The sequence below is a fragment of the Barbatula barbatula genome (genome assembly GCF_947034865.1).
Source record: "Barbatula barbatula genome assembly, chromosome: 19".
NCBI lineage: Eukaryota > Metazoa > Chordata > Actinopteri > Cypriniformes > Nemacheilidae > Barbatula > Barbatula barbatula.
This window is the reverse complement of record NC_136782.1, coordinates 4340509-4357419: the sequence shown is the minus strand read 5'-3', so window position 1 is coordinate 4357419 and position 16911 is coordinate 4340509. Positions and strand designations below refer to the sequence as shown.

At 40.4% G+C, this 16911-nt stretch overlaps 3 protein-coding genes across 5 annotated transcripts in view; 1 reads left to right on the top strand and 2 right to left on the bottom strand.

Moving 5' to 3' along the window:
* Positions 1 to 3209: 3209 nt before the first annotated feature.
* aasdhppt (aminoadipate-semialdehyde dehydrogenase-phosphopantetheinyl transferase) lies at positions 3210 to 7357 on the bottom strand. Of its 2 annotated transcripts, none has more exons than XM_079480952.1 (6): positions 7033 to 7357; positions 6701 to 6929; positions 5964 to 6085; positions 5382 to 5540; positions 4868 to 4918; positions 3210 to 4723 (listed from the first exon to the last, which is right to left on the bottom strand). In XM_079480952.1, the coding sequence occupies exons 1-6, from the start codon at positions 7174 to 7176 to the stop codon at positions 4559 to 4561; spliced, it is 870 nt and encodes a 289-aa protein (XP_079337078.1). In that variant the 5' UTR covers positions 7177 to 7357; the 3' UTR covers positions 3210 to 4558. The 2 variants fall into 2 exon arrangements, with proteins under 2 accessions (XP_079337078.1, XP_079337079.1); XM_079480953.1 differs by having other exon boundaries at positions 3544 to 4670; positions 7033 to 7349.
* A 63-nt stretch (positions 7358 to 7420) lies between these two features.
* Positions 7421 to 11287, top strand: msantd4 (Myb/SANT-like DNA-binding domain containing 4 with coiled-coils). Its single transcript, XM_079481072.1, has 3 exons — positions 7421 to 7530; positions 8394 to 9040; positions 9143 to 11287. Exons 2-3 carry the CDS (start codon positions 8561 to 8563, stop codon positions 9896 to 9898), a joined length of 1236 nt encoding a protein of 411 aa, XP_079337198.1. The 5' UTR covers positions 7421 to 7530; positions 8394 to 8560; the 3' UTR covers positions 9899 to 11287.
* Positions 11288 to 12616: 1329 nt separating this feature from the next.
* Positions 12617 to 16911, bottom strand: part of gria4a (glutamate receptor, ionotropic, AMPA 4a) — a 57205-nt gene continuing 52910 nt past the window's right edge. Inside the window, exons 14-16 of one of the 2 annotated variants that reach the window (XM_079480774.1) lie at positions 16795 to 16909; positions 15149 to 15286; positions 12617 to 13736 (exon numbers count right to left, since the gene is read on the bottom strand). In XM_079480774.1, the coding sequence (XP_079336900.1) occupies positions 13572 to 13736; positions 15149 to 15286; positions 16795 to 16909 (418 nt within the window). In that variant the 3' untranslated portion in view covers positions 12617 to 13571. The remainder of the gene's footprint in view (positions 13737 to 15148; positions 15287 to 16794; positions 16910 to 16911) is intronic. The other variant, XM_079480773.1, reaches the window with a different exon arrangement.

The following is a 16911-nucleotide window of genomic DNA, read 5'->3' as shown; positions in this document are numbered from 1 at the left end:
AACAAAACAAATTTAATTTAATAACATTAACATAAAACAACATTGTTTAAAATGACTATCTTTCTACTGTAAATATAGTAAAATACAGAGGTCTGTGCCGGTTTGAGATCACTTCTGGTGTTTGGAAGGTTCCGGTGTGTTCTAGAACAGTGTGACATGTTCTGCGATAGGACAAAGTGATTACCGTATTCCTCCTTCCTTCCTGAAACATCCCATAATAGCATTAGTACAGTAATCAGCATATTACTCATTCGTTCGGACCTCATCGCATTCAGCCAATGAAATTACAGACGGACAGATGAGAAACATTCAGTGTTGTCAGGTCATATGTTGGATTGTGAACGTCACAATACACATTGTTTCAAAGAAGCTTTATTTTGTTGTTTTGATGCATTTATGTTGAACCCATTCTCCTCTCATAACAATAATAATAAATTAAGCTCTTGGGTTTTTCCTATTTTGATCCAAAACGACAGTTTTCTCAGGGTCTTGGGAACTCAAATAGTTGACTAGCGAAACAAAGCTGTTTCATGTTAGATATCACATTGTGTCCGATTGTCCCATGATGCTCCTCTCCCGACTTTGAAGCTTTGAAAAAGTATAAGTAAGATTTTTGTCCAGCTGACGCAATAAAAGTCTTCGGTCAGAGTGTGAGAGCGCGCACACCCCACATGGTCCGGATTCTGAGCTGTTTGTTATTTTCATCTCTGAAAAAGATCACACCCTGAAGTGTGAAAGTAAAGGTTTATGTCCCTCAGGATGACGTCCAGGAAAGTAATAATTATTGGATTAACAGCTTTCCGTCAAACACAGAACACACACAAAAGGGACACCTGCTCTTAAACAACACCCCTCTCTCTCTCTCTCTCTCTCTCTCTCTCTCTCTCTTCTGTCTTGAGTGATGTGTGTTTGTAGCCGGAATGCTGTTTGTGTGATGTGACCTGTAAACCGAAGCATTTTATTGTTATACTGCTTGATCTCTTATTTTCTGCGTTATTGTATTTCTGTGCACATCTCTAGAGAAACACATACTGGATGTGCAGTTATCGAGAAAGCAAAAGGACATTAAATAGACCATAATTACATATTAGGACAAAATGACACCCATAGACACACATTTATGATCTTTTTATGCAGTTAATTCAGCGTTACACTTCAGACTGCATTTGTGCATTTTGTTGATTGTTTTAAGTGATGATGTCATAATGGCCTTTGGGTGCCTTGTGATGTCAAAAGGGCCGTGATCACATTCTCTGTCCGTCATTTCTGTCTCATCCTCTGTTTCTGTCTCTTTTGACCTGTTTTTACTTTTCATCTCTGGTATTTTCTTCCGGCTAATGCAAATCTAACACCTGATATAACCAAACGCATAATTCTTTTGTTCGTTTTCAGCCTCTCTCTTTCTCGCCCCCTTGCATTTTTTCCTCATTAAGTGTGTGAATGTGGAACAATCAGTTTTTACCAACCTTCTTTGTTACCATGGGGACATTGTTCATTGCTATGTTGATACAGCACCTTGTGACCCTTGAAACGGCGATGTTGAAGAATTCCCCATACTTGACAATAAAAGCACAAAATAACAGACACAGTAGGAGAAACTCGATGTGGGTTATTTTAGTCACACGTGTATAGATGAGTCACAAGGAACATCATCATCACACTAGTCTTCAGTTATGATGATGTTAGAGCAATCTTCTGTCGATGTTACTGATTCCCGCTGTCACACGTGTCATTTTCTTGCTGCCAGCTGAGGAAACAGTGCTAAACTTGCGCAAAAATAAGTAAATCCTATAGTTGTTTTTTTACAGTGTGTGGAATCCAGGTTAAAGTGGCATTACACGATTATGAGATCAGGAGTAGCCGTACATCAGATAAAATGACGAAAATATGTGTTTATTGCTGTAAAGGATATCAAATGCAGTTTTGATTTACATTTATAATATAATAAATATGGATGTTACCCACTGATAATATGATTATCATCTTTCAACAAAAAATGATGAAAGGCTGTTTCTCAAACATTGATTTTTATCGATACATTCTCCTTTTTAAAGATTATATACGATTATATATTGACTGATTCAATGTTTTTTTGACAAACTGGTCTCATTAAGTAAAAATAAATAAAGTAAAAAAGAATGTAATGGTGGCATGTTAAAACGTGTTGGATAATTCATACTAACGCTTTAATAAAATCAGAAGGACACAGGGTGAAGTAAAGGTATGCAGACATAAAGGTGTGATGTCATTCCTCTAAATCTAGACGCTACAGAAAAACGCAGAAACAGACATTTATTCTCCAATACCAGCTCCTCTCTGTCTCTCTCTCTCTCTCTCTCTCTCTCTCTCCTTCTCTTGTCTCTCTCTCTCACTCTCACTCTCTCTCTGTGTCTCTCTCTCTCTCTCTCTCTCTCTGTCTGTCTGTCTCTCTCTCTCTCTCTCTCTGTCTCTCTCTCTCTCACTGTCTCTCTCTGTCTCGCTCTCTCTCTCTTTCTCTCCATCTCTCTACTCAGACAGTGATGTTGATTAGACGAACTTGGATGACTGCCTGTATCACACATGTTATTGTTGCCATGGCAAAGATGTCTGTGCTAGGGTTGCTATGGTAACAAGGAAAGAGTGTGTCATAAAAATGTAAGTGTGAGAAAATCACTACAATGCTGTCTGTCTGACTCTCTGTCTGTCTATCATGACACATTTTTACATAAGTCCTCAGAGTACCTTTCAGACAGTATTCCCTCCTCTCTTCTGAACCATCTGAGCTTCATTCGTGCCAGGGTTTTGAAGGTCTCTGTATTTCTGCAGGGCATCTGCGGCCCTAAAATAAATTCTGGCTCCCGCAGGGCCTTCATCACGGCTCCGGGAGAAAATCGCAGTGATAGCAGCGCTCCGTTGATTTACAAGGTGGGGAATCGGGAAGCCGTCCAGATTCAGTTTGTTCAGTGACCCAGTGGCGCATGTCCCCTTGAGAGAGAATACATTTAGAATTTAGCCAGAGCACATGTGTCCACATCATAGGCGAGCTTGTTTCAACATGCAAAAGCTTGAAATGTTATACAGAAACATTTTAAACCAGTCAACAAATATGACAAAAAACATCCAGCGTTCAGTTCACCGAGGGGTGAGACTCGTGAGAGCGGATAACAAACTCTCTCGTAACCCTCAGAAGATCTCAAGACTTTGGTTCTCATGGGACGGTGATGTTGTTTGACCTCAAGAATACTTTCTGTTAGACAGACAGAAGACAGACACACATTCACGCACGCACGCATACACACACAAATAAATCTCTCCCTCAGTTAAACCCAATTTGCTCAAGAGTCGATGATAAATCTTTAACAGTAAATAGTCTCGGAGGAGCAGAGATTTTCTCTTTAATGCATCTCTCTCTCTCTCATTTTATGAGTGTGTGTGTGTGTGTGGCTGAAAACCTTCGACTGAGGTTCTCCATTTTCATAAAAACATACAACCGTGATGTGCACATGCACAGTTTACATGTCATATAATTTGGTAGAAGCATTATAAAATGTGAATATTATTATTAATGAATCTGTTTATTGCAGATTATCAACTGTTCAACTTCAGTAAAGAGAGTGTTAAGTGTTTAGATGTTTATGGTTAAAAGTTGATGGGGAAGAATCACTGACAGTTCATGAGCTCTGAGGTCATCAGATCAGGTGAATATCATTAGGATGATCAAGGTCTTATGAACGCACATGTTTAGCAGGAAAGCTGTTGTTTTACATTTACATATTTTAGGATAAGCGGAAATGTTCATTAAAGAATTGAAATCAAGCTTTGGGATATTTGCATTTTTGTCTTTAGGTGGGTAAAAGTTTGCAATCTTCTTCTATATTTGGTAGTCATTTCATCGCGCCATGTCATGAACTAGTGCAGTTAAAAATTGTTATGTACCCAGAAAATATTTTCAATTTTTCTGTGTTGACGTCTGGAATGTTACAGTAATACCGTTATTCTTACAATGACAAGAAAGAATGGATTTCATAAGGGCTTTAAACTCACAATCGATGGAATGAATAGATGTTTCCTTTCATCACTATAAGTGAACAGCAGGGCTTTAAGAAATCCATGTACTTCTGTTCAGATTTACCTGGGTGATGTGCAACGTCTAAATGGAAAAAACTTTCTTAATGTTGCAGAGAAATGTTTTTTGGGATTGTTGGGATGACATCATCTTTCAGGAAGTGACATCATTTGAAAACAATGAAAACAACAGCACAAATGTCAATAAGCTTGAGTGATGGATTTTACAAAAGCTGTGATGTTTTGTGCGATTCACTGTTTTTCGTACCGTAAAACATTTCATGATAAATGCTTAAATCGCAACGTTCTCTAAACTGAGTTCAAAAGGCACCACAGAATAAAGAAGGACCCCAAATTCACAAAGACAAATACATAATATCATTTTTTCAGTTTCCAATATAAGATGATTTCCCTAATGAGTTCACAAAATGCTTTCAGGTAGCTACACAAACAATATCTTGGATTATTCCAGTCTGAAGTCAAAAAAATCTGTTTAAACTGATGGAAGCAAACGTCACAGCCGTTCGCTTTGTCTTGAAGGCGTGTCCTTTTTTTTCTGAAAGCTCTCCCAGTAGGCGGGGTCTTCTTCTAACAGGGGTGTGGCTCTGGACACCAGATCACTAAAACTCAACAGAGTAAATGAAACGGGTGGGGTGTCACAAAAACTCCCATCATCCTCCTGTGAAAAGACAGGTATACACTGAAAAAATGAATTTTGCTACTTGACCAATTTACTTAGTTCAACACAATTTGTTGCACGTTTTTTTTCATGTACGTCATCTAACTCAATCCATTCATGTTGGGACTACATGTGTAAACTCACTTGTTTTCCCAGCGCAACGGCGATGTGATGATCTTTATCCAATAAGCTCTCCTGAACATCACAACAAATAAAGACACAAAATATGATAACAAAAACAGAAATGGGAATTCAAGAACCCCTGATGAAAATATAGATCGTGTATTTTGACGTTTTAGGGTGTCAAATATTAAAAAGCAGCTCATGTAACACATTGGTGCCAAATGTTTTTGTAGTCAGCTGAACAGCAAATGCTTGCATCTTGGATCAGTCAAAGATCTGTCTATACGAGCCGTGTGGCAGAATCATGAGAAAGACCGGACATTTCCTGAACATTCACACGCTCTGAGAGACAAACCTCCGCTGCAAGACTCCAGCAGAGACCATGAGAAGCAAAACACAAAGATACACAAACACAAGTGGTCTGAGAGAAAGTTTGGACTGATATTAGACCATAACCTATTTGAATTGCTAAAAGTTGTTGGTTCAAATCCCACGAGCGCTGATTTCAGAAATGAATTCATCTGATCCTACACACCTCAAATGTCCAGTCCTCCTCTTCGTTATCCAGGTACATTCGTGTCTGGCGGTACACCTGACCCTCTCGCATCTGACTGGGCGAAATGTGAAACTCCACTCTCTGCAGGTCGAAGCCCAACCCTGTGCCAATGGCTTTAATGAAGCTTTCCTTCAATGCCTGAATGAAACGGATGGACCAATCACAACAGAGATCATCAGCCATACCTTTTGTGTAGGGTGTCTTTTCAGTTACAATCTATATACAATTATTGTACATCCTGTAGTTATTAAAGGTCTGTGGAGGAATTACGTAGTGTTGTGTGCTTGAATGTGCCTGGACTATACTTTCAACTACATTAGTTGAGTCTTTGTGCGCGTTTATGAGTCCTCAAATGACCGCAGACCGGCATAACTGAGTCACGCTGAAGTGATGACATCACGTCGCCATGGAAACAGTGATCGGAATTGGAACAGTTTCATCTAGCGCAATTTCTCTCCCGCTGAGATACGGTTATAGACGTCTGTGTGTGTGTCGCCCGGCCCCCTTTCAGATGGAGGCGATGATGGTGATGCTACAGGAAGTGGAGGTTGCCATAGTTACCCAGTGTCTGTAGAACATGCCCAGTTGGTCCCAGTCCGATCCGGCCGCCCGGATATTCGTCCACTCCTGATCCGTGAACTGGCGATTCATAATGCGGAAAAACTCTTGCACTGAACTACTGCCTGTCACACACACACAAACACGTTCATGTTCAACACGTCTGTAGCTTTACTCCTGGAAGTTCACTTATAATGTTAGTTAAGATGTCTCGGTTATGTTTTTTTAATCAATATCTAACCTTTTTCCGACCCATACTTTGTGTTGTGTTTATGAATTGGTGTTGAGATGTGATCGTGACCACCCACAATTGCATGCAAGAGACTTGAATCATTTTCAAAATGATCCGGAAACCCAACACGATGCTTAACCAGTTCAGATACAGGAAGGTGTTTTTGCATATTCACATTTTCAAAAGAAAAGCCAAAATGTAACATTTTGAGTCATGCATTTTCTCTTTATAATCCAAAGCACGGGTGTAGATCAGCATCTGCTGGTCACGGGCGGCACTGCAGTGTCTTGTACAGATTTTAAAGGGACCATTTTAATCTCTTTAAAAGTTCAGAACATTTATAAAACGATCTTGACATACGTATTTTCTAAATACAGCCACACGGAGAGAATTGCACCTGTGCATGAAAATAAATAAAAAACAACCCAATAAAATCATAAACCAACCAACGCTGTTGTGCTTTTGTGGACAGGGTCTTCTCTATGACTCAAATGTTCTGTAAGTGTACCTGGTTTGCTGGTCTTCATCACGTCTACGCCCACCTGCGGTCCAGGTTCTGCCGCCAGCACCGCGTAATCTCCCTGATGGGACACGTTAAAGTTCCAGTGGGCGTGGCCCGTGGCAGTTGAGAGGCGTGGCAGGTAGGGTTTACCCCGCGCAGTTCGTTCCAGTCGAAATCCGTCCCACGCGTGACCCATCTTCTCAGACACCAGCTTTCTGATCAGCAGGCGTCCAGCCTGTCAAACACACAAGCAAAACGCATTTCTTGTCTGTTTAAATATGAATGCAATGTACGTGTGTCATCTCAAGGTTGCTCTCGTGTCAATGCAAGTCTCGCACCATTGCAGATTTCGCATCTTTGGCGAACACGAACTGTCCGATTCGTTCTTTCTCCTCCGGCTGCACGCAGCGAGCCGCTAGCGTCCACTCTGAACGAGTCGGGACCCACGAACCGCACCGGAACGCCCACCGGACCCCTTCCATAACGGGACGCCTGCCTGTCTGTACTACAGCTACTTCCCTACAACTACAGAGAGGATGTGACTATTTACATTCTTACGTCATAACAATAATATAAATTATACGTAGCTGTGATCGTATTTTCTCTCGTGCGTCTGTATCTACATGCGTTTCCAAACACACACGCGCGGAAATCCGGAAGAACATGGAGTGGGCGGGGCTTAGAGACGTACGGCTCAGCGGGTTGGCCGATAAAGAGGGCGTTTACGCTCATTGGCCAATCGGGATCGGGATTCGCTTATTGTCGGAAGTGTTCGGCACAGTTCGGTAGTGGAGGCGGAGCTGAGCGCATGAATGGAATGATGCTGCTCTGCACCGGTAAGTGTTTGGATAAATAAATGAAGTAACGGTGACATCATTTTTTGTGTTGTATATTACGATATTTTGCGTAAGGACACTGCAAATATTTGACACGTGCTATTGATATTGAGTTCTGATCATGAAAAGCTGTGTTCACATGTAATGAGCATTTAGATGGTCGGCATTGCACATCAGAACCAGATTTATGTTAATGATTATTATTAAGCCATGTACATATTCAAAACTATATGTGTATAGATGTTTACATATGTACATTTGGTGACGTCTTAGTGATAGAAACACGTCAAATAGAACCCTAGCATTAACGTTTATATGATTACGTTTTCAGTATCTTATCTAATGCATTAGGAGGGAACGATTACCGTAGTTTTTACCAAATTATTATTATCTGTTCTCTTATTAAATGTATGATTTGTATGAAAAAATGTTTATGATATATTTTCATTTACAATGGCATTGACACAGTACTCATAAATACATCCAATAACATACAGTATGGCGAATTTACAACAAGCATGATTTTTCCAGAAAGATATAGTCTTTTTTTTAAAGAATATCTTGATTTTGTTTTCCTGTAAAATAAAAATTTATTAAACAGCGCAGGAATTTGTTCTGTTTTTTATTTTCTTTATACATACTTAGTTAGATTTATTTTAATTATCCATACTTTGATTACAGCAGTGAATTATGCCAATGTACAGTTACTATATTTCTGAGAAAACTGTGCAATCTTGCAGTAAGGTATTGTGTTTTTTTGTGATGTTCCTAATTTAAATGTTAATTCACAGCATTGTCATTCATTCCCTTTCATTACACTTTCTTGTTGTATGTAAATGACAGTGTGTTTGTTGTGTTGCCAGCTAATCTGATCCCGATGGTCTGATCCCAGCCTCTCCTCAGGGGTCAGGAGACAGTTTGACCTCTGAGTGACCTTTAACATGACCCTATAACTATCTAAGGATCAAAAGTGACCAAAAAGCACCATCTCATTTGCTTCTTCGGCCAATCAGAGCTGATCATCCCCAGCATGGACTTCCTGCAGATGAAGCACCTGAAGAGAAAGAGAAAGAGCAACTACAGCGTAAAGGAAACTCAAACCCTGATCCGAGAGATCCACAAGCGCCGTGACATTCTGTTTTCACGGCAGCAGAACATGGCCATCAATGAGTTAAAGCGGCGTGCATGGGAGGAGGTGGCGGACAGCGTCAATGCACTGGGAGAGGGCGAGCTACGAACCGCGGCCGAGGTCAAGCGACGCTACCTGGACTGGCGGGCGCTCATGAAACGAAAACAGCTTCAGGCCGAGCTGGCGTCGGGATTGAAGGCAGAGTTTGAACCTTCGTCTCCGGATAATGAGGCGTCTCTGGGTGGCGGTGACCAGTCGCTGGACCTCAGTGGGTTTTCCAAGGACTCGACCTGCGATTGGCAGGATCTGACGGACCTGGGAGAGCCGAGCACAAATGCGGCGGGTGTCAAGATGGAGGACGATGAGGCCAGCAGCTACAGAGTAAATGTTGGATCTATTCAAACGACTTGGCTTTGTAGGTGAATGTGTGATTAAACTTCTCTCTCTCTCTCTCTCTCTCTCTCTCTCTCTCTCTCTCTGTAGCTGGAGGCCGGGGATGGCACCGAAGGTGAGGAGGACGATGAAGACTGCTTTCCCTCCATCCTCCCTGACATGGACCGAGAGGGTCGTGTCCCCGAGGTCTTCGCCCACATTGATGAATTTGGCGTGTTGAGCTCCACAAAGCCTACGTCAGGACCAGCGGCAGGTAGAGACCTGGGGCTCGGAGTCAGCAGCATCATGGGAATGGGCCTATCGGGATTGGGCGTGAACGGTGGAGACGGCACCAGTCTGCTGGTGGCGCTGGAGAGACAGAGACTGGACCTGGAGAAGCACCGCTTACAGGTGGAGTCCGAGCGGCTGCAGGTTGAGAAAGAGCGCCTTCTGGTGGAAAAGGAGAGGCTGAGGCAGGGGGAACTGGAGAGAGAGAGGTTGCAGCTGGAAAAAGAGCGTCTGCAGGTGGAGAGAGAGCGATTAAGAGTGGTCCTACAACAAAACACGCCCCTCTTGCAAAGCCCCGCCCCGTCCACCTCAGTCGCCACACCTACCACATCATCCTCTGCACCTTCATCATCGTCATTGGATGGAGAGAAGGAGAGAAAGCCGGCATGGTCCACGGCAGTGGATTTAGAGGCAGAGAAGCTGAAGTTAGAGAAAGAACGCCTCCTGCTGGAGAAAGAGAGACTGCAGTTCTTCAAGTTTGAGTCGGGCAGACTGCAGATTGAGAAAGAGCGTCTGCAGGTGGAGAAAGAGAGGCTACAGCTTCACAAAGATGGTCAACAGATGGCCCTGCACACCTAAACACAACATACATTTTTATCCAAATGCTCCTGTGCTTCATTTTTTAAGTCTGTGTGTTCTACGGGAATCAAACTCATGATCTTGGCGTCACTAGTGAACACAGCCATTGGTCACCTGAAGAACTCCTCAAGCTGAGATTTACGTGACTGTTGGGTCGAGCAATGTGTGCTGATACCTTGTCGTTGAGGGTCAACTGTTTAGTTGTGACAATATGTGGATAATTATATATCAAAGAAAAAATATTTTGCTTTACTTTTACTACATGAGCATCAGGACGTACGTGTATGGTTTCATTTATTGAAATGAAAATAAATGTATCAGCGCTCCTGAATAACTTTATACAACTTTTCGATTTTTTTACGTACTGTCTTACCGTACAATGTTTAAATTACAGAGTAAAACAGGTCAGACTGTATAAGGACTTTTATAAGTATGTCACAAGCTTTGAATGAGTGGTTTAGATTTATGAGCAAAAAAGTGTTTACCCATATATATTTTTAGAAGGTTGAGTTTTTCCTCTGAACAAGGCAGCTGAAATTACTTAATTTTTTTACAGTGCAGCTAAAGTATTTTTTGGGTGATTTGCTGTTTTTGTCTTTACATGAAACCATTATAAATAGTGCGAAGAACATTGTGTGAAAATATAACATTGATATATTGAATACTGACTGAGTAAGACTCAAAGATTGAAGAAAAAGTTTGTAAAAATCAAACATTGATCGTCTCAAGATGAGATTCGGAGACTTAAGGTTCATTTTCACAGACTGGGTGACAAATGTGTTAACATGTAAAGTGAAATAATGATAATGGGTCATTTGTAGGTGTGTGGATCAGGGTTTTGCTCTTTGACTGTGAAATTGACACCCATGAACATGAATGTGAACAAAATCAGTGTGTAAAGACCGTGATGTGAATGTATTCTATGTTTGCGTTAAGTCAGGTGTCTTTGGTCATCTTATCTTCTGATAATCTTTCTTTTCAGGTTTAGAGGACCGATGTTGTCTCTTGATGTTTTTCACGACTGTAGATGAGTGTCAGATGTGTTTGTGTAGTTATTGTCAGATGAGTTTAAATACAGGGATTTACATGCAGGGATTTCACCGCAGAGCTCATGCGTTGGTTTTGTCTTCTCTTTGGAGAGATGGAGAGCTGTTTGATGGTATCATTGGTTTATTTCTTTGGTGAGCCATTTTTTGTTGCATCTCACTCTCACCTTATGTCACGCTCATTTTAATCTCACGCACACCTCACGTGCTCACTCTTATATCATTCTCATCTCATTCTTAGATGAACATTGCGACAATAAAATACAAAAGGTTTTTGTAAGTTTGTGTGTTTTGTGTTCCTGTTGTGACAAAGTGCAAAAAATAAATTCAAATTTACAACTCCATTGAATGGTTTTGGGGGACATGTTTTTCTTTCCTGTACTGATGTATTTCCTGTCGAAACAGGAAATTTAGGCGTGAACAACCACCATCACCAATAGAATGGATCTGCTGTCAGCCACACTGTAAACCCGAATAAGTTGGGAAATCAGTTACATCAAATCTTTTGAGTTATGATGGTCCCAATTTTAAGTAAGAAGTGCTACCAAGTTATAAGTTTGTTGTACTCTTGCACTCAATTTCTTTTTAGTTGTGAATATTTAGTAAGGTAACTTATGAATTATTCATACGACCTAAACTTTTCAGCTGCATCAACAGTGCATTCTACATCCATCGTTCAAGATATATACAAATTTAATTTGACATCTTTTGGATTTTAAAGAAATACAAGGAAAATATTAGTCACCGTTACATGCAATGTATGTTATTTACAGCAAGAATTTGACATTAAACCCACCCTTGAAAGATGTAGCTCCAAAAGTAAAAAATAAGACAAACTCTTCTAAGAACATTCATCATTAACAAGGCTTTTTCTTTCTTTCTACAAACTCCTTTGTTTGAAGATAAGTGACACAGTGAGTGAGCTATTGGTTTGATGTTTACATGTGAGCAGTGGAGAGGTTGACTTGTCATTAAGATTTGTCATTTCTTTAACAGTCAGGTGTAAAAGTGTGTTGCATTGAAGTGTCAGGCGATGTGTGTAGAGAGCAACCGCTTGCAGGTCTACTGTGATATCATCTGACTCCCCTGTGATCGCTCGTGTTTGAAGCCCACATTATGACTGTCTTTCTAACAGAAGTATTTGTGTTACTCCACATAAAGCCCGTGAGAGTATAGACGAATATGTCTCACCTCTTATGGTGAGGGAAGGAATGGGAAATCTCCAGAGCAAACAGGATTTCCCAGGAATGAAAGCTAGGATGTGTCTCAGCGACAGAGATGCTTCAGTTTATTTAATAGTGTCTGACGGTCTATTATGTTTTATAGTGTTTGGATTATACCTCAATTTATAGAGGAAATACACAAGGCCTTTTCTTCTGGTTCAGGACAGTAACCATTTCTTTTCGTAAACCGGTCATGCTGGGTTTTTGGGATATGGTTATAAGACACTTGGATGTAACATTAATAGGTTTTTCGACCGTTGTGTTGTTAGTAATTGTTGCTGTGTGATTGTTTGCGGTTCAATCCAACTACCCTTTTATATATATAGAAAAACATTCTTCAATAAACTTTTAGAAAGGAAAATTAGTACAAACAACCCCTAAATCACACAACACACACATTTAATCAAACTACAATTGAAATAAAAGAAAAAAAATCCAGTTCATTTATTGTATAAATGTTTGTTTTATTTGACTTGATGTGTACAAAGAGAAAAACAAAACAATGCAAAATGAAATCAAACACGGGAAGTGAGAATCAGGGGTCGGTGTGACCCCCATGTGCGACGCTCGTAGCGTGTTTGTGTGCATGTGAAACGTGTGGACATTCATTAAAGACAAACACATGTGCACACTGCGTTACATTAGTAATCAAAACAACAGATGTCATGGTCTCGCGCTCATTTCTTTCAGATGTCCCTCCGTTTTATAGATTTATTTCTTTATACATAATACCGTGTGTTTACAAAATATCTCATTATTACAAGTCAGGCCTTCTTATAATCATTATTGCAATGAATCGTTGCCTAAGATGCCATATAAAACAAGAGCGTTTAGCTTTTCTACTGGTCTATTTACATCGGTCCAAAAAGCAAGCCTTAATGGATGAGATGTTTGAACGTTTTCCCACTCGTTGCGATGGCTCCTGAGAGAATATCTACATACGGTTTAGTACTTACAGCTAGTGATGGTGGACCATGTCATAAATACAGATCTTTTTTCTCTAAAACTTGTGTGTGAGATTCACGTGAGTTAATACATATAATGCAGGTTTGCTGATGTTGGCGCCATCTGGGAAGGACGGTGTGTGGAAATCGAATGCACGTGATCTTTATGTTTACAGTTTACTGGTCTTCCACGTTATTTCGTCTGTACGAGATGATGTCTGTCCCCGAAGTCAGGATTGAGGATAAGGCGTCATGGATCTTTAATGATGCTCCGCCCACAATATCAAATAATCCGTAGCTGCGTTGTCCCATTGGTCCAAACTCGTTTACAATTTCCGTGAGTTGCAGAAAGTGTGAAGTCATGTTTGTTTACTGTTTGATGGACACATCCTCAGTAGCGTGAATCAGAAGTCCAGTAGTGGGGTAAGATGGTTTAAGGCACAAGGTGAGTTTTTGGTTTCTATGGGAGGTTGGTGGATACCACAGCGAGGGCGGGACCATGTCGGAAGGAGGGGCCGGAATGCACGGCCCTAGGGCAGTCTGGCGTCAGGACACGCCCGTTTTCCCCCAGGCTGCCCGTGATTGACAAACGGGCCTTGTTTCTCATGGCTTCCGAGAAGGTGAGCTAGAGAGGGGGGCGGGACGAGAGGCGGAGTCAGAATAAACAAAACTCGCTCGGGAAACAATATGCACATGACACAGTGACATCACAACGCACTCGACACATTCACATGGACGCAACAAAGAGCAGCTTAACGGATCGCAGGCCGCCACAGACAGATACAGGGGACATATCAAGAGTACAACATGACTAGACATCTGCATTTCTAACACAAGCATGCTGCCCTTGGTTTAGGAGTTCTATCTAATTGCAAATGACATTTGATAACGGTCAACACTTTATATGTTCATACTGCTGATGTTTCTGTTAGGATTGAGCCTCGTTTTAAACTCAGGAAAGTATTAGTACGGCATTATAGATACGTTTGTCGTAAGATGTCGCTTACAGCAAACGAATGTGCAAACGTCGCGAAACATCATTAAACCAACAGTCATTTGATCTATAATGCTCTACTCATACAAAAAAACGTACAGCACACACACTTGCAACAGTCTATAGCGGTGGTTTTCAACCGGTTTTCTTTCAGGACCCAACGAAAATGTACTTAGAAGAATGAATATTTCCATGACCTGTACTGTCTATCTTAGCTAGATGCTAAACATGACATGCATAAGGAAAATGCATATGTTTATTTCGTTTTTTTTCTATGTGGCTGGACGCACAGCCTTAGATGTCAACAGAAGACATGAAGGAAAGTGGTTGCCATGCAGTCATAACTATACTAAGGTTATACTGTATTTTATCATTAGCTTTCTAAGAACAGATTATTTTTGGGTTTGGACACACCAGTTGAGAACCACATGTCTATAGCAGAGAATCTTTAAAGAATACGTTTCTAAGCAGCATTCCAGTATAAAGTGTTTTTTAAGAGATGTACTCTTGCATACTGCACTAAGACGTTTGGTGTGGTCTTAGTTTCAGATCCTAAAGGATTATGACAGGTTGTGTGTACTGCAGGTGTGGTCTTGTGCTAAAGGCTTTGATTTAATGCAGGTGTCTGGAACAGAAAGCCGACGGTGCAAACACCAGCAGCCAGGAAGACCAAACCAAATATGCAAATCCCAAAATGTTCTACTCAAGGCAACTCCAGAACGAAAGGAACAAACCACAAAAAAAAGAGGCGACAGAAATGAAAGGTTTCCGTTCACGTAAAACAAACCAATAAAAACGTAAGTAAATCAAGTTTAGTAAACTCAAGGATGGGAAGCCGTCGCACATTAGCAGACGTCTGCTGCAGCTATGACAGACGACGTTCAGGCCGAACCCCTGTGACCGCAAGCAGACTGTCTGTCCTACCGCTATATCTTTACTGCGTCAGAGCCGTACACGTTGTATCCCTCTCTATAAGTCGCTAAGTTCTGCACACTGTGCGTTGGGCTGGGGGCGGGGCTAAAATTCAGTTCGGCCGATTCCACCTTCAGTTTCTTGGCCTCGGCGCGGGACTTATAGCAAAACTCGACCAGGGCCACCAGCATGGCCAGACCCAGGCCGCCCACCAGGATGTAGAAAACTCCGGCCACATTGCTCAGGCTCAGCGCCTGTGAGCTCTTGTCCTGAAAGCGAGGGGAGAAAACAACATATTAGAGATGCAGGAGGTGGCGAGAAGAGCACATTTATGCATGTATTTATGGTAGATAATAATGTTGAATAAAAGTCTATTGTATTTCTATAGCAATCAGCTGGTGCCATCGATTTTACATTACGGTGGTGTTTTGTTGTTGATGATAAAATATAAAACTCAGCCATTGCTGTTTAGACTGTCAAATATAATAAAGCGTAATAAGACAAATGTATTTTCAATATAATTTCCGAAATCAAAACGAATATAATGATTATGATCAGAGCCTAGTGAAGCAGTAAAAGTGTGTGCCTAATATAAAGTAAAGAGCCATTATTTATTCACCCTGATGCCATGCCAGATGAACACTCATAAAATATAACTGTGATTTTACGTGAAACAATTTACGATCAAAAAATTTAGCACATTTTAAAGCTGTGAAATCTATGAAATATATATATACTGTTTAAATTGAGTAAAGGTAAGTAAGAAAACGAAGTACACCTGAGTAACTAAAATATTTATATTAGAATTCAGCAAAAATATTAACTTTATTTTTTTTCCATTTATTAAACTTAAATAATATATATACATTTTAGAGAAATTAACTTTCTCATAATTTCTTCTGTCCCACATTTTGAGAGTGAATCAGACCTCCTTTCTCTCAAATCTTGACCAGATAAAGTTAACATGACGACATTTTATTCTAAAAGATTTGTGTTTAACTTAATATACATCTGAGATGACATACGGGTGATTAAATTAATAACAAATTTCATATTTGGGTGTATTCTTTTCTTTAAAGAGACTCCATTAAGGAATAATCTAAGAATCGACAGAAATAAATTTCAGGCCACTGCTGATCTTAAACATCACAAAACAAGTAATACAGATGTAATATGGTTTTATACATTTTTACTTGTATATAGTATATTACAATTCTAATATTATTGTATATCTATTAAACATGAATCAGAAATGTATAGAAATGCGATGGCCATTGTATGGCAAAAACTTGGGAATACATTTTTAACATTACAATTCTTTTTATCTTTCTGGTCTCCTTCTTACTAACAATGCATCAAACGTTCTTAAAAGATTTCTACCTACGAGACTGACTAAAATGCTCTCTTATTTTTGGGTCCCTTTGGATAAATAAAACATCTTTCAAATTGGTTTGTCTCATTGGCTAACTTCAGGGTTTAACCCATTGATATCTTCATCACAGAACTGTTTTCACAGATCAATTTATCACTATTTTGTCATAATTCTACATTCTCTGAATGCCTCTCGAGTCACCTGTCACTGTGTTAACTGTTGTACTGTGACATCACAATTCACTAAAGGTCAGGCCTATCAGCAACTATAGGCGATGACAGCTAAATATCATAACACACTGTCACCTTCACTCCCTGTCCTTCTGAAAACACATCACATTCATTTCTGCCAGTATGTGTGTCTTTCAGAGATGCGATTATGGCTCTTATCTGTCCGGAAACTGACCTTACTTCCCGAGTCCTTGGGTCCACACTCCCCTTTATCGTACCACCATTTATTTTTGAGTTTGTCTAGCACTCCTGCTTCACTCAGTTTCAACACTGCCAGGTTTACCGGCGTTCT

Excerpts from the sequence above, each read along its gene's own strand:
- aasdhppt (XM_079480952.1), bottom strand. The coding sequence starts at position 7,176 with ATGGAAGGGGTCCGGTGGGCGTTCCGGTGCGGTTCGTGGGTCCCGACT. Across the intron at positions 4,919-5,381 it reads AGGAGGACTGGACATTTGAG|GAGAGCTTATTGGATAAAGA; the intron begins GTGTGTAGGATC and ends TGTGATGTTCAG. Across the intron at positions 4,724-4,867 it reads CCGTTGCGCTGGGAAAACAA|GAGGATGATGGGAGTTTTTG; the intron begins GTGAGTTTACAC and ends GTCTTTTCACAG.
- msantd4 (XM_079481072.1), top strand. The coding sequence starts at position 8,561 with ATGGACTTCCTGCAGATGAAGCACCTGAAGAGAAAGAGAAAGAGCAAC. Across the intron at positions 9,041-9,142 it reads ATGAGGCCAGCAGCTACAGA|CTGGAGGCCGGGGATGGCAC; the intron begins GTAAATGTTGGA and ends CTCTCTCTGTAG.